Source organism: Ruditapes philippinarum, unplaced genomic scaffold (assembly GCF_026571515.1).
Source record: "Ruditapes philippinarum isolate M1 unplaced genomic scaffold, ASM2657151v2 ctg5400_1_1_1_1, whole genome shotgun sequence".
NCBI lineage: Eukaryota > Metazoa > Mollusca > Bivalvia > Venerida > Veneridae > Ruditapes > Ruditapes philippinarum.
The window spans coordinates 75,369-92,132 of NW_026865355.1; the positions used below are offsets into that span (position 1 = coordinate 75,369).

Sequence of the window (16,764 nt, forward strand, 5' to 3'; positions counted from 1 at the left end):
TATTTCAAAAAATGTTTACCCATTCACTCGGTTATGGACAGAAACATTGCCAAAAAATTGTAAACACAAGTTATATAGCTTGACAGAGTCATGGCATTTTGTAATTGTGAAATATATAAGTTGCCAAGTCATTGCTATGACTTGTGAAGTGATAAATATTCAACTTTATCAAATATATATAAATGTAAGAAATCTATACTTGGCACCCTTGACCTTGACCCATTGACACCTATAGAATATCATGTAAGTTATCTTCCTACCAAATATGAAATAAACCTGTCAATAAATAAAGGCTGTATGGGCAACAATGTTAAAATCTATTTTGAGCATTGATGACCTTGATCAAACTGACCCCTAACTCCATCCAAAGGAAGAATACCATGCAAGTTATCTTCCTACCAAATATGAAATAAATCTGTCAATAAATAAAGGCTGTATGGGCAAAAGTGTAAAAATCTATTTTTAGCACTTGTGACCTTGACCCAACTGACCCCTAACTCCATCCAAAGTAAGAATAACATGCAAGTTATCTTCCTACCAAATATGAAATATATCTGTCAATAAATAAAGGCTGTATGGGCAAAAGTGTAAAAATCTATTTTTAGCACAAGTGACCTTGACCCACTGATCCCTACCCCAATCAAAAGGATGAATACCATGCAAGTTATCTTCCTACCAAATATGAAATATATCTGTCAATAAATAAAGGCTGTATGAGCAAAAGTGTAAAAATCTATTTTTAGCACTGGTGACCTTGACCCAACTGACCACTAACTCCATCAAATTTTATGTTCCTATCAATTATAAATGACATCTGTCTATAGAATATGGTTAATACACCTGTAAAAATCTATTTTTAACATTGGTGACCTTGATATTGGTGACATTGACCTTGACCCAAAGGAACCCTTACTATACCCAAAGAAGGAGGACCTCCCTTGGCATGTTTGTATTAAACATGAAAGACATCAACCAAAAAATAAAGGGTGTATGAGCAAAAATGTTGAAATTTATTTTCTAAGCCAGTGACCTTGACCCTAGAGACCACTTACTCCACAAAAAATTAGAGGACCATTAAAGGTATCCACCTACCAAATATGCAAGATATCATTAAATAAATTAAGCAATTAAGAGAAATTTACGATAAATCCAACTTGCCGGAATAGGTTAACCAGACAAGGCCCTATTTTCAAAGTGAAAAAGGGAAATAACTGGGAAATATGGATGACAGTTATATAACTTGGCAATATCATGTACTTTGTATTGATAAGTTAGTGTGGAAATTATGAAGCCATTAGTATAGATAGAACTTAAGATATTTCCAACTTGCCGTTTTAGGTTAACCATTATTCATTTTCTAAGTGCTGAAAAGGGCAATAACTTCGTAAATATGGAAGCCATAGTTATGTAACTTGACCAGATCATGTACTTTGTATTGATTAGTAAGTGTGTAAACAAAGAAGCCATTGGTACAAGTAGAACTTACGAAAAATCCAACTTGCCGTTCTAGGTTAACCTCTTACGGACAGACAGATGGACGGACGTTCCTACTGAGTTGACATTATGGGCTTTTTTCTTTGATCTCCTTTGATCTCTAAAACCCCATAAGCAACGTATTTGCACCCCATAAGCAACCTTTTTCCCCACAAGTACCGTCTGTACGGATTGAACATGGATATCCACCCCACACCGTCATTTCAGTGAGAGCGGACAGACGGATGGCCGGTTCAATTACTACATGCCGGGGGGCACAAAAATAGAAATAATCCTTTTTCAAATGTATTTATTTAAAATATACATAATTAGTTTGATAAACAAAAATCAGCTTGATACATTCGTTAACAAATAAATAAATATAGAGAAAAGGTCTCTGATCGAATTCTTACACCAACGACTAGCACGGAAATCTATTCTCAATATTTTTGACTACTCATATATCATAAAGTGTTTTAGGACCATGTTTCAGCTTGATATCGTTTCTCTTGGTCCATCTTCATCATATAATTCTGGGCCTCCTCCTGTGATAATTGTCCATACTTCATTATCACACTCTTAACCTCTTCTCTAACAGCATCTGGCATATTCTTGGCATTCCTTTAACAAGATGTATCAACAATATAATTCACAAGACAGCAGACTCATAGAGAATAAAATGCTACTATCTTTTGATATCAATTTTATTAGCCTCGCTTTTATAAAATTGATATCAAAAGATAGTTGCATATTTTTTTATCTTGTAACACATAAACTCTAATAAAAAATTCAAAACCTTAAAATGATCTTTTTTTTGTAGAAAGGAGCTTCTTTTAAAGAATAATTCTTTAAAACAAAGTCCTCCATGCCTGAAAATTACAATCAACTTGTAAATGGTGGCTATTTTTTTTCTCACACTTATTCTCTGTAAGAACTTATCTATTCTCCCCCCCCCCCACCCTCCAAAAAAAACAAACTTAAAGAATTAACTGAATTCTAATTTTATCTTTTGACAGGTTGTGGATGATGAACAATTTTAGACACATTGTTATCTATCAAGTTGTCCAAAATGGGAGCCACACCCAGGACTTAATATTGCAACCCTAATGTCTTTAGACTGACTACCAATTGGAAGCTACATACATAAACAATAAAGTCAATAATAATAACATTTGCATCCAGGAAATATTAGTTAACTGTAACCCATTGAAATTTAGTATTCTATTTTTAATAAAGCAAACTAGATAGAAGTAAAATATTCCTATACCCAGCAATAAAGAAGCAGGCATTTTGTTTAAGAAGATTCCACACAGATTCACCACTGTCTCTGATAGCATGTTGTACATAGTATCTATCTGCATCCTGAAAAAAGGTGAAAATAATGTCATAATAATCATAATGTTACAAGGTACAATATGACACAATATTTATTTTGAATTCAAACACACAATATTGAGGAGTAGGTTAGTTAGAGTCCTTAAGCACTAAGCTATAGAGATCTAACATTAAAGAACTAGTGATTCTTAGTGAACATAATTAGTTTTTCTGCAAAGGTACTTGACATGACTTAAGATAATTTCAATCCTTTAAAACCTGCTTAAATTGGAAGTTATTATACTTGCTACAAGTATAGTGCAAGGCCAGCCTGCACATCAGCAACATTTTATCCCTTAAACTTTTAATTGATTGTTCCAAAATAAAAGCCCAGCAAATCCATGAAACAAATTCAGCAGATAAAGAGTAAACCACTCACCTCATTATCCCTGGAGAAAGCTGTATACAATTTTAATAGTGATTTATCAGTATAATCCTTCCATTCTTCTTGAAAATAGAAATCTTTAGTGCTGTACCTGCAGCCAAAATATAACACTGATCCTGGAAAACAGCATACACAACAATATAAGCAATTTCATGACGAATAAATTTTAAATTGTTATAAAGCATACATGTACTTTCTTAGGATTGCTGTTCAGGTCAAAAGGACCAATTTTAACTTGACAAAGTGAAGTAGGGCTATATTTGGCATAGCTTAAGGTCTTCAGCGTACCCGTTTATATACTATGACATGACGTGAACGCTGAAGATAACCCCGTAGGGAAAGTCCACCAATAATCGTGCCAGGAATCTGACACGCTCGTATTTATTCATCGAACATGCCATGAAGTAAAGTAAAGCATACCTTGATAAAACTATATATAATCTGTTGATAAGCCAAGGATGGACAAATAAAAATCTTATTAGGAACATAAACTACCTAATAGTTTCCGACAGGTAAAAATTTCGGCACTTGGCCGCCATATTGCCAAAATGTTTGACCACGTGATTACGAGATTGACCTTTATGAACCCATGTGCCTCCAATATTTTTATACATTACTTTTTTTAAAGATATTGAAAAAGGTGATTTACTGACTTTTATATTCAATAAAATCATATTTAAGTACTGAAAAATTTATGAAAATAAATAAAAACATTATCTTGAATAAAAATATTGAAATCATGTCAACAAAATGTTCTAAATATAGTACACGACTCTATTCAAATCTGTTCCCGCGAATGACGTCATACGAGGTCTCGCGTGGCACCTGAATGTCATGGCCGACTGTAGTCGGCGTAAATTGATGTTTTACAGTTAAATAGGCAATTTTAATGACGGTATTAATATTTTCATACTTTAATTGGTATATAATGATATTAAAATAATTGTTTTATCGTAAAATGCACAAGAATTGATTCGGTCAAGTGTATTTGCAAGTGAAAAACAAGAATAAATCAACTAATGTTATTCTGGTTAGGATTCGTAACGGGACTCTAATCCAAAACTTTAATGCCGCATCAGATGAAAAACAAAAATGTTAAAGAGCGGCTTATAAAGTTTTGGAAGCCAGAACTATATTTGGCATTACTATTACTCCAGTAAAGATAGACTGTGGGTAGAATACACACTTTGTAAGGTCTATAGATAGCTTCCTCAACAAAAAGAATTCAACACAAGCTGTCTCAAAAACAAATAAGTGAAAGTTCAAAAATAATCAGATCAATATTTACCTGGAACATTTGCTGATACTCTATCTTCTATAAAACTTCTAAATGGAGCAACTCCAGTACCTGTGAAAAAATAATTATACTTTATTTGTAACTAGATATAATTTCAGCAGTATAAAAGTTAAAGGTAGTTTGTGTCAAAAGGACTCCACTGAGGTTTTCTTTACATGCATGATGAGCTTGGAAATAATTTTCCGAGATTAATGTTCCATTTGATAACGGTCTAGAAAAGTAAATTGTGTGCAAAATTTCAGTTATTTGCTTCCTCTGTTTTTCCTATTCCAATGTGAAAATGCTCCTCACTCAAATCGAAATATAAATAGTACAATGTTTCTATTTCAATCTATTTTTTAGTATATTTCCTAATAACCTTTTAAATATTTTTCTGTTTAAGTACCCCCATTGACCTATGTAAGAAATTCAAATTTTATGTTTTTAGGGTGAAGTTCCTTTAACAATTTAGTATAAAATTAAATAATTACTTCAGCAAATTGAATATGGCATTTTGATCACTTTTGAGGGGCCTTGAGAAAAAAAATACAAATAACCATTTCATTTTGCTGCGTTCTAATGAGAAAAAATGCATTTTATTTTAAGTTGTTATAACGTTATAGTAAATAATTCATGGAAATTACATAAAAATAAACTTAAAGACCAACCTGGACCAACCATAATAACTGACGTAGTTTTATCTGTAGGAAATTTAATTGTCCCTTTCTTAATCCACAACGGTATATGTGATATTTGAGCAGGATCAAGTTGTGACAACCATGTGGAACATACACCTCTCCTTGGTAACGCAATCCTTGTTTTATATTTCACTACAGCCACTAGTAGCTGTATTTCACCAGGATGTGCCTACAAAACAAATGTTTTACTTGTGACTTATTATTGTATGTATTACTGTTTTACAGTAACTTGACAAGAAAAGATTTTATATATCCTACATTTACATGTACAATACTAGAAAGTAAATACGGTGCTATTCCCTTTTAAGGTACATTATGCCTCAAAAATAAATAAATTTTTCTAACTTTAGAAAGGGCAAATATGAATATTATAACATTTAAATTACGGTTTTAGAACATGTTAAATGCTTATTACCAAAAGAATGTATGGCTGAATGTGAAATTATTTGTCATAAAGTCATCAAAATGTAAACAAATTAGTCTTTGACTTCCATACAAAATACCGAATCTCTAATAGGTTATAACTAGTTTTTAAAAGCAAGAGAAGCAAATGAGTATCTTTTTTGAAACTATAACAGGTATCTTATAATTCTGGAATGACACAGTGAAATTTACAGCAACACGAACTATTCAAAAGATTTTGTCCTTCATTATCTCTTTTAGTTGTTGATTCTTATAGGGAATTTATACTACTTAACTTACTTGTGTATTTTGTCAAATGTAGATTAATATTAGCTAGCTACCTGCATATATTTGCAGAATCAATATGATAGAGAGTAACTTTACCTATCAATATACAAATTTTCTGCCATGAAATTAAGTCTTACTAAACTAATTTGTCAATATATACCACTAAATATAATGATCAGGGCAGACACTTGCTTATGTTGAGAAATTTTGTGAGTCAACCAAAACTGTTTTTGTTATTCAACCCAAAACTCTGTCATTCAATGAATTATTGGCAATAGAATATGTTTAAATCAAAAATAATATTATTGACTGGTACCTATCAAGTCCTGCTTTTCTAACTCTTAAAAATCTGGAACCATTGTAACTTAACCGTTACCCTACTGGAACCAAAAGCAGTAATAACTTTGTCACCAGTATACTGCCAGGCCAGCCTGTATATACGTGCAGTTTGACCAGGTTTTAAACTATTATACTGTTGGTACCTTAATAAATCTCTTGAACTTCAAATGGATTGTTCTAAAATTAAAGCAATGTAAGTTTACAACTTAAATGCAGCAGAGCAAATGTGAAGAAGCAGTATGGTAGAAAATACCTTTATAGAAGAAGCTATAGAGAATGACCTTGGTTGTAGTACAGGTATCACATCAAACAGGTATTCAAATGGAATATTGGCACTTGTGTGAGGGAAATCATGAAACACCTGAAAAACAACAACATAACAGAATACATCATATAACAATATATTAAATATGTCAATAAATTAGTACACTGGAGCCGCGATATAGCGCTCATCGGTATAGCGCTAATCTCAGTAGAACGCTCATATGCCTTGGCTCCCAAAAAAAAATCGTATTTTTCGCCGATTATAATTTTTTTTTCATGTATATCAATACCCCACCTTATCCTCTATAAGGCTTGTTCAAAGTGTCAGTCGAGTGCAATAAACAGTCATAATTACGTCACTCATGATAAGAAGGTGTGAAGTCATACACAGGTAAGCGTTAATCCGCTCTTTTGTTCATTTTGAACTGTTGATCAGTCAGGTATCAAACTGTTAGCTAAAACATTCAAAAACCGAAGAGTTAAGTAAATCACCCAAGCGTACAATTAATTTTAAAAAGCAATTACTTTTGATCTATCGGCAAAAAAGTTGTTGAGGATGACTGATTTTTTCACAAGAGACAGCAGGAAAGACGATTAATTTAGTCCCATCCACTAGGTATCAATTTTCATGACCACACATAACACACGTTAACACCGCTGTTTTACTGGAAATTTATAAACAATTGTACATTCGTGGTTTATATTTTTAATTTGTAAATTTCATGTTTATATTAAAGATATTCAGTAATGCTTTACAAAATAATTAATAATAATATATAAAAAAGCTTGGACTGATATCCATTGGAAGGTAAGTAAACAATCATTTCCACTAACAAGCGTTATATGTTTCGGCGGTGGGTGGGGTAATGCGATATTTTCGCTATTATTACACAATGAGCGTTATAAAAAGTTACTCGTTACAACGCTGTCTTGAGATCATGGACCCCAACATGAGCGCTATATCGCGGCTCCAGTGTATACCTTAAAGTGAATTGGTCTATAATGGAAGGTCTGTAACACCATTAATAATTATGTTGATAGTATTCATTATCATACATGAAAACAAACCACAAGAGAACTATATATAGATGTTGTTGATAAGTGTTGGATACATGATCAGATATGACATATAAGTAGCAGTTTTCTTGTACAAACTTTATCAACATTCTGTTTTCATAAGAAGTATTTCATAAGAATATCCAAATGATATATAGAAGATATTAAATGAGCATAGGTTCAATACTGAATTTATAAAATGTTCAATGTATTGAATAAAATTATATTATGAGAGCCTCTGGCGAGCATAATATTATTTTATGCAAAGAGTTCAATAAATTTAGTTATGAACCTACACAAATATAATATTCTATTTATCACATATCCAAAATAAGAACTGTTTACAGTAAAAATAAGAATCACTTTTTATTGAAGCAATTATAGTGTACCATTATCATTTAGCACGTCTTGACTCTTTGTTGGTAAAATGCAACTGATGTCAAGTCAAAATACAACACATGTATATCATTTTTACGGAGTCGCAAAAGCGGCACAAGTACATGATAAATTTCTATTGTTTTTATTTGTATTTGAACTTTTGGACAATTGTAGACCAATCCACTTTAAATACATGCTTTCTGAAGCCATAATACAAAAAGTCTTTAAACAAATTGACCACTTACCTCTAGTAAAGTTCTTTTTACTCTATTGCAGTAGGTAAATAGGTCATCCTGAAAAAATACACTTATTTATAGAGTAATACATGTACATTGATTTCAGAAAATTGACAATTCATTGATTAAAGTAACTTAATAATGATCATATTAGAATATTACTGAAACTTTACCCAACTAAATTTCTTAATTAAACTTGTCAAGCGATTCCATTCTTTGAACTGTCTATTATCGATTTTTGACAAATCAAGATGAAACAATATTTGTTTGGTTGGTTTTACGCTCAACAACACATTTTAGGTCATATGGCGTCAAAACTGGGAAGATGATTTTAGCCAACCTTGGGTGTTACAAACTTAAAGCAAAGCTGCCTCACCTGCTGGAGCTATAAGTTGCATAAACTGCAATAATTCGAACCCAGGGTTAAACAGTGGCTGAAATTCTGATGCCTCAACTTGTAGGAGCAACCCCTCAGTCACTAGGGGCAGGAAACAGTACAGTGCCTGGTCAGATTGCAGCAAAGAACATGTAAGTATGGGTCTGTGTTTGGCTGTCAGTTCCAGCAATTTTAAAAGATATTAATTTTTAGTCTTTCTGTATTCCATTATTTCTTTTAAAAAAAACTCAAGCAATTAAATGCAAGCTGCCACAGGAAAAAGTCCAAATCACCAGTAAAAATTCAGACCCACCCTCGATTCTGTCAACACAATAATTCGCCTGTGTGACAGATAGCTTACAAAAGGGGTCTAAATTTTACATAAAAAAGAGTTAGTATTTTCGCTATGGCTGTCATAATTGTCCATGGGCTACAATAAGCTGCCATGGGCTACAATAAGCTGCATATAAAATCAAATTAATAATATCACCCACTGAATTAAGTGAAAAAAAAACATAAAAACTTTGGCAGTTGGTCTTAGTTAGAGGGAGTTACTTATTATGGCATAAACTATTACCTGGCCTTCTGAAGATGTAAACTCTTCAAGTTTTTCTTTCTCCCTCTCTTCGTCAGCAAAATAAAGCAGCATCTCAAAGAAGGAACGTCGAGGTACACCGTTTATGTCAAGGTAGTTCTCAACGAGGTATTTTATAGAACATGGCTCCGGTAATTTTGGTAAACTTGCATCTGTAAAGTAAAATATTGATTCTTGATATAATGAAATGTTTATGGTTGAATATGTGATAGATAAGGCATTATCAGGAACAGGAAAAGCATTACATGAAATATTTCTGAAAAAACTAGAAATGTGTCTATAGGACACAGATGCCTCAACATTCCACTGTTATGTCAGTCTACAGACGTACAGCAGGTCAGCATGACAGATGGCTATGAGTGACACAAACTGAAAATTGCTGTCAAAGGCAATGACTAAACAAGAGCTGTCACAGGAGACAGCGAAGCTCGACTAATAAAATACTGGACGCAGTAAGGAGGACAAAACTATGAAAGAAAAATCAATTATGTATAATTATGTAATAAGTTCTAGTAAAAAATAATATTTGTTAACATAAATTCCAAGATCAAGGGGAATAATTCTAGAAATAGTCATGCTAGAGTTATGGACCTTGTCACACAACATTTATGTAATGATAAGAAATATATATTTGAAGTTTGAAGTAGATATCTTAAAAAGTAAAGAAGTTATTATATTTCTTAAAGAAAATCCTAAGTTCAAAGAGAGATAAATGTGTAAATATTGCTTCAAGAGTTATGAACATTGTCACATAAAATGTAATTGATGATAAGGAATAAGTATTTGAAGTTTGAGGTAGATACCTTTAAAAATAAAAAAGTTATAATAAAAAATAACATTTTTCTAGTAAAAAAATCTAAGTTTATGAGGAGATAATTCTTGCAATATTGGTGCTAGAGTTATGAACCTTTTCACATAAGATGTGGATGATGATAACGTAAATATATTTTGAAGTATGAAGTTGATCCCTTTAGAAATAAATAAGTAACAGTAAAAAATAATATTTTTTATGGAAAATTCTAAGTTCAAAGGGAGATAAATCTGAAAATATTGGTGCTAGAGTTATGAACCTTGTCACATAAGATGGGGATGATGATAACGTAAATATATTTGAAGTATGAGGTTGATCCCTTAAGAAAAAAAGAAGAAACAGTAAGAAATAGTACTTTTATGAGGAAAATTCTATGTTCAAGGGGAGATAAATCTGAAAATATTGGTGCTAGAGTTATGAACCTTGTCACATAAGATGGGGATGATGATAAGGTACATATATTTGAAGTATGAGGTTGATCCCTTAAGAAATAAAGAATTAACAGTAAAAAATAGTATTTTTTAAGGAAAATTCTAAGTTCAAGGGGAGATAAATCTGAAAATATTGGTGCTAGAGTTATGAACCTTGTCACATAAGATGTGGTTGATGATAAGGAACATATATTTGAAGTTTGAAGTTGATACCTGAAGAAATGACAAAGTTATAGTGAAAAATATTTTACTGCACCAAAACTTTAATCTAAAATCTGGACGCGGACGCCGGGGCGAGTAGGACAGCTCTCCATATACTTCGTATAGTCGAGCTTAAAACTGAATTAATCCACAATCAAAACCAAAGGTGCACAACTTCACATCCTCATCACGATTTCTGTAAAGTTTGAACATGGAGCACATAAATGCACAGACAGATAGTGGCAAATCTAAAAGTCTCCACCACCCTAGAGTGGTGGCATATAAAGCATGGTAAACTTTGTCAATCATCCTAGTTTCAGATGCATAGAATCTTACACAGTTGTCAATTCATAAAGATATGTTGGTAGTGTAGTACAAAACTAACCATCATACCTGGGTCGTTTAGCTGCAAAGTAAATTCTGTATCAGGGTCTAATTTCATGTATGATATAAAATCATCTACGGTGTCAGACATATTCTGTGGACAAACAACTGCTACATCCCCCGGATCATACCTGTAAACAGAGACTCAATAACAGTAAATGTTATTAAACATCCCCCGGATCATACCTGTGAACAGACAATCACTGCCAGTAAATGTCATCAAACATCCCCCGGATTATACCTGTAAACAGACAATCACTGCCAGTAAATGTCATCAAACATCCCCCGGATTATACCTGTAAATAGAGAATCACTGCCAGTAAATGTCATCAAACATCCCCCGGATCATACCTGTGAACAGACAATCACTGCCAGTAAATGTCATCAAACATCCCCCGGATTATACCTGTAAATAGAGAATCACTGCCAGTAAATGTCATCAAACATCCCCCGGATCATACCTGTGAACAGACAATCACTGCCAGTAAATGTCATCAAACATCCCCCGGATTATACCTGTAAACAGACAATCACTGCCAGTAAATGTCATCAAACATCCCCCGGATCATACCTGTGAACAGACAATCACTGCCAGTAAATGTCATCAAACATCCCCCGGATTATACCTGTAAATAGAGAATCACTGACAGTAAATGTCATCAAACATCCCCCGGATCATACCTGTGAACAGACAATCACTGCCAGTAAATGTCATCAAACATCCCCCGGATCATACCTGTAAACAGACAATCACTGCCAGTAAATGTCATCAAACATCCCCCGGATCATACCTGTAAACAGACAATCACTGCCAGTAAATGTCATCAAACATCCCCCGGATTATACCTGTAAACAGACAATCACTGCCAGTAAATGTCATCAAACAATGAAAACATCATTTCTGTAATATCTTATCACTGCAAAAATAAAATTACATCGTAAAAGTAATACTGACATTAAGTGACTTTTCTCAACCCTATTATATATTTTTCTATTTTTTTATCATTTAAAATTTCATTGGTGAAGATTGATAATACAACGTAATTTCAAAACTTAAATCTTTCACACAAAACATCTACCTACAATTTTTTTATTAAGTATTTCCTTAAAATATAACGTAGGACAAATAGATCAAAACCAACACAATTTTAAATATCAATACATGTTTCGCTGTATTAGCTATGTCAGTCGATACATAAAATTCAAATCGTCAGCAGTAAAACTAAAGTTATGATTACATGACCTACCATAAATCATGTTAATCATCAGCAAAATTAAGACAAACTATAACTTAACCTACACCATGTTGATCATGACATGTGATGGGATAATTTGTTTGTTTGTTTAATTGGGTTTTTACGACACATCAACAGAGTATAGGTCATATCGTGACGTTCCAGCTTTACTGGTGAAGGAAGACCTCAGGTGCCCCTCTGTGCATTATTTCAGGCACGAACGGGCACCTGAGTAGAACCACCGACGATCCGTAAGCTAGCTGGATTCTTCCTCACATGAAAGAATCCAAGTCCCTGTTGGGATTCGAACCCACAGTGGTGAGGGGCAAGTGATTTAAAGTCAACGACCTTAACCACTCGGCCATGGACACCCTTGATGGGATAATTTGCTGATAATTCAAACTATCATATTTCCCATGATAGTCTAATTACTTTTCTGTCTAAAGCTGATCTTTATTTAAAATAACATAGAACCTGTCATAACCCATAGAACCTGTCATAACCTTTTAACAGTCCCAGTTATTACCTAAAATTTGACCCCGTTATATCAAGACGTATTAGCCTTGTGTCCTGAAAATGATCAGGGGAAGTTACTCTTTCATTTGAGATCAGTTTTGCTGGAAAAGGTTGAGCTGGGAACCAGGTTGGTACTCTTACATCCCTGCCACATTCTATATTTCCATTGGTTACAACATTTAATATTTTGTCTTTCCCATCACAGAAAGTCACACTAAATCTTGCAGCTGGTCTGAAATATAAAGGAAAATTTGAAATAAACAAGTGTAAAAGAGAAAGGAAACCCCATACTAAATAATAAACATGATTTAGGAGTTATTTACAATACTGAGATATTAATATCCTCAACAAAGTATGAAATCTTACTTTACTACCATTTACAAGTTTCTCATATTGTATATGTATATATAATTTTACCTGTTGGATATTTCTAACATGCATACATCATATGTGAATACAAATTTTTTTACACATATACTATTGTTATAATGATTTACAGAATAAATCTGGAGGGATAATTTACCTGACATGTGGTGGGATAATTTGCTGATCATCTTCTAAAGGATACATAGCCAACAGTTTCTCCCATAAGTTTTCCATCCAGGGATATACTACAGCATCTGCTCTGAAACAATGAAAGAAAAGTAAAGATCAGTTTTACACAGAAAAGTAACCCTTGTCATAAACTTATACTCTACAACTTACTGTAGATTGTGTAAATCATCAGCAAAACTTAAAAACACTTAAACTAAGCCTTGATCATTCAAAAATTAAGACACTATAACTTACGCTACATCATATTAATGATAAGCAGATAGACACTACACTTTAACTTACCCTAGATCATGTAAATCATCAGCAAAACTAAAACACACTTAAACTGACTAAAATCCTCAGCACTTAACTTATAATTAATCCTAAAAATCTGCAGCATTGTAATAAACAATAACTTACCCTAGATCATGTAAATCATCAGCAAGTCCTACATTCAACAACTCTGTGCTTCCCAGTTGCAGCAACCGCTTGTGCAGTTTCTTAGCAACAAAATTAAACCTGAAGTTGATAATAACAAAATAAATAGATTGTTATGCCAATGGATTAATAGCTCAGGAAGGCATTTTGTTTTTGGTCTGTTTATTTATCTGCCTGTTTTTTGCCTAGACCATAACATGGAAGTCCTTCCACCTACAGCCTTTCAACTTCACAGGTGCATGACATTAATGAGCTCAAGGCCACAAGGTCAAGGTTTCAAGGGTCAAGGTCCCTTTGGGCATGGCATATATTCAAACATAGAACATATTTTAATTTAATTTACATGTATTAGAAGTTAGAATGGAAATAGATATTAATTTTCTTGCATCAACTACATAACAGTTTATCAAGTAAACTTTTTAAGTATAATGTACACTATGCATCAATAAAATGTGATAACTTACTTTTGATAAGAAGAGTCCCCAAGTCCCAGTACTGCATGAGATAGCTGGTTTAGAGAATCTGTAGGTAGATTCCTTCTCATGATGAATCGCCAAAATGTCTGTAAGTATGAACTATATATTACTTATACTGTGGGTAAGTATATAGAATATCTTTGTAAAAGTACAAAATAAAGACAAGGATAAAATTTCAAACATTAGAAAATACCCTTTCTACATTTTTTTTATTTTTTTTTAAAACATTAATTTTTTTTTTGACAATTAAGAAGATTGATTGCTTTGAGGTTAAGGTGTCTGCCTCTCAGTGTCCAGGGATCATCATTTTAAGCCCTTCTGTGGTCACTAGCACTGACCTACATTGACAGATTCCTCTAAAAAAAATGAATCCACAGTGAGTGTCAGGTGTTAAAGTCAGGACCTGTTTACTAATTGGTCATAGAGACACTCAGTTTAAACAGTTTGTTCTAATACTCTTTATAAACTTACAGTCATATTATCTGGAGGATCACCTTGACCAGTTGTAGAACATACAAAAATTACAAGCTTCTCCTGTATCAGTTCAGCCTGAAAATAAATAATCACTTATCACAATACATATGGCCAATTAGCATGAAGAAAATGCAATGGCTACTGTTGTGTAGTGGTTAGCATAATGGACCAGCAATCCAGAGACCTGTGGCTCAAGTCCTGACTGGGGCATGCCAATTTCAAGTGTGATTTTACTGTGTCTATCATCTCAATAATGTTGATATATGTTGAGATAAGAAGCTAATCATTTCATTCATCAAATTAAAAAACCAGATTTTTTATTTTAAAGAGATGCCAAATGGCTGAAAATAAAAAATAATATTTTAAAATTCATACAACTTCCTTCTGCTTGTAGGAAAACAGGATGACATTGATTAGTGTCAAACGATACAGTCATCAGAACATCATTTTTTAGTTGTAACAAAACTGCTGTGATAAAGACAAAGAAATAAAATGTGTTGCTTAGCAACAATAAGCGTAATGATACTAGTACTACTATATTAGATGAAATCATTGATGAGATATTAAACCAATTTTTTTAATCTACCTTCACATATTTACATTTAAATTTGTAGTTATAATAAACATTAAAAAGAATTTCATCTGAATTTGTTTTGGATCATGACATTTCTTCAAGAATGAATAAGTAGATTGTAACAAAAACACATAATGAAGATTCTTACAATATTATAAGAATCAAGGGCTGCAACTTTTGGCAGAAAATGTCTCCGCCTTGCCTCCCTTGAAATTTTCTCTGCAACATCTTGAGCAGTGCCAGTTTGACTGCCAAACAGTATCAGAAGTCTCCTTCCACTTGCCATATTCTGAAATATAATATTATTGATTGTATATGAAACATTTTTTAATTTTTTCTATTAATTCCTTCAAACAGGATTTTTCCCCTACATTATGTAAGACTGGAAGTTTCAAAGAAATGTTTATTGTACCAAATTTAATCCATATAACCTGGGATATATTTTGAAGTGACAAGCAACTGGACATTAGTGCCACGTTATCTTTTTGTCCAATTATTCCCACATCCCATTTTGTCTTTTGTGATATCATTGTGAAACATGATTATTGTGAAATATATATTTTTGTCTGTAGTTGAATATCATTGTTAATAAGAAAAGAAAAAAGAAACTTGTTTAAACTTTACTCAACTCGCCCACTTCCATATTTAAACCCAATACCTTTTGAAAAGAAAGGTATATATTTCACTGAGAAGATATCAAATCACTGATAAATTGTGATAATTATGAATTTTGAAAAAAATTGAAGGTTAGTAGATCTAGATAATAATCATTTTGACAGGGTGTTTTGTCTTTATACAATCAAAATGACAGTAAATCTTCATATGCACTTCATAAACATCATGCAGTTTGCCAACAATTGGCCCGATATTGCTATACTTTGATGGCCCAATATTGCAATTCTTTGGTACGAAAATTTTAAGTACAAATCGACAAACATTTCGTAATAATATTGATTCATGTATAAAATTAACAAACATATTTACCAAACTGGTACTTTTGTTAAAACGCATAGATAAATCTAATATGTCAAAACAAATATTATAAACAAATGACTTTCTTTTTGGCAGAGATGCACAGTAAAATTTAATACTTACCGGTCTCATGAACAGCTGAAGGTTAAGTAAGTACAATAAACTGGGTCTAAATTCTGTATCACACCGTAACATACTGTACGTGCAGGTATAACTAGATCATGACTTTCCGTAGCATATCAATATCAGTAAAATGTATGAAAACAAAGGTCAACCAATGGATGTTTCATTCTTTTAGAATAACTTTCAAATTAATAAAAGGAAACAAGTCACATGATGATAAACTACTAGTATTTTAATTTAAAACTGTTGGCCTTCAGATATTTCAGAAATAAAAAGAAAAGCAATGTACTGTGATCTATCAAATAACTGCATTTGAGGAACTTATCATTGTGTATTGCTTTAGAGTGATATTCTATGTTATAATTATATATCAGATAAAAAAAATCAATGACATCCATCTTACTATACTTTTGGGCCAAAATTAAAAATAGCTTTGTTTGCTGTCTCCCGACCGA

At 32.6% G+C, this 16,764-nt stretch overlaps 1 protein-coding gene across 1 annotated transcript; it reads right to left on the reverse strand.

The window, feature by feature from the left end:
* Window positions 1-1,766: 1,766 nt before the first annotated feature.
* Window positions 1,767-16,429, reverse strand: LOC132728729 (NADPH-dependent diflavin oxidoreductase 1-like). Its single transcript, XM_060714398.1, has 16 exons — window positions 16,310-16,429; window positions 15,363-15,503; window positions 14,638-14,715; window positions 14,155-14,252; window positions 13,673-13,771; window positions 13,242-13,343; window positions 12,729-12,950; window positions 10,977-11,098; window positions 9,123-9,292; window positions 8,179-8,226; window positions 6,489-6,596; window positions 5,177-5,375; window positions 4,521-4,580; window positions 3,227-3,348; window positions 2,741-2,835; window positions 1,767-2,094 (listed from the first exon to the last, which is right to left on the reverse strand). The coding sequence occupies exons 1-16, from the start codon at window positions 16,379-16,381 to the stop codon at window positions 1,950-1,952; spliced, it is 1,881 nt and encodes a 626-aa protein (XP_060570381.1). The 5' UTR covers window positions 16,382-16,429; the 3' UTR covers window positions 1,767-1,949.
* Between the last annotated feature and the right edge of the window lie 335 nt (window positions 16,430-16,764).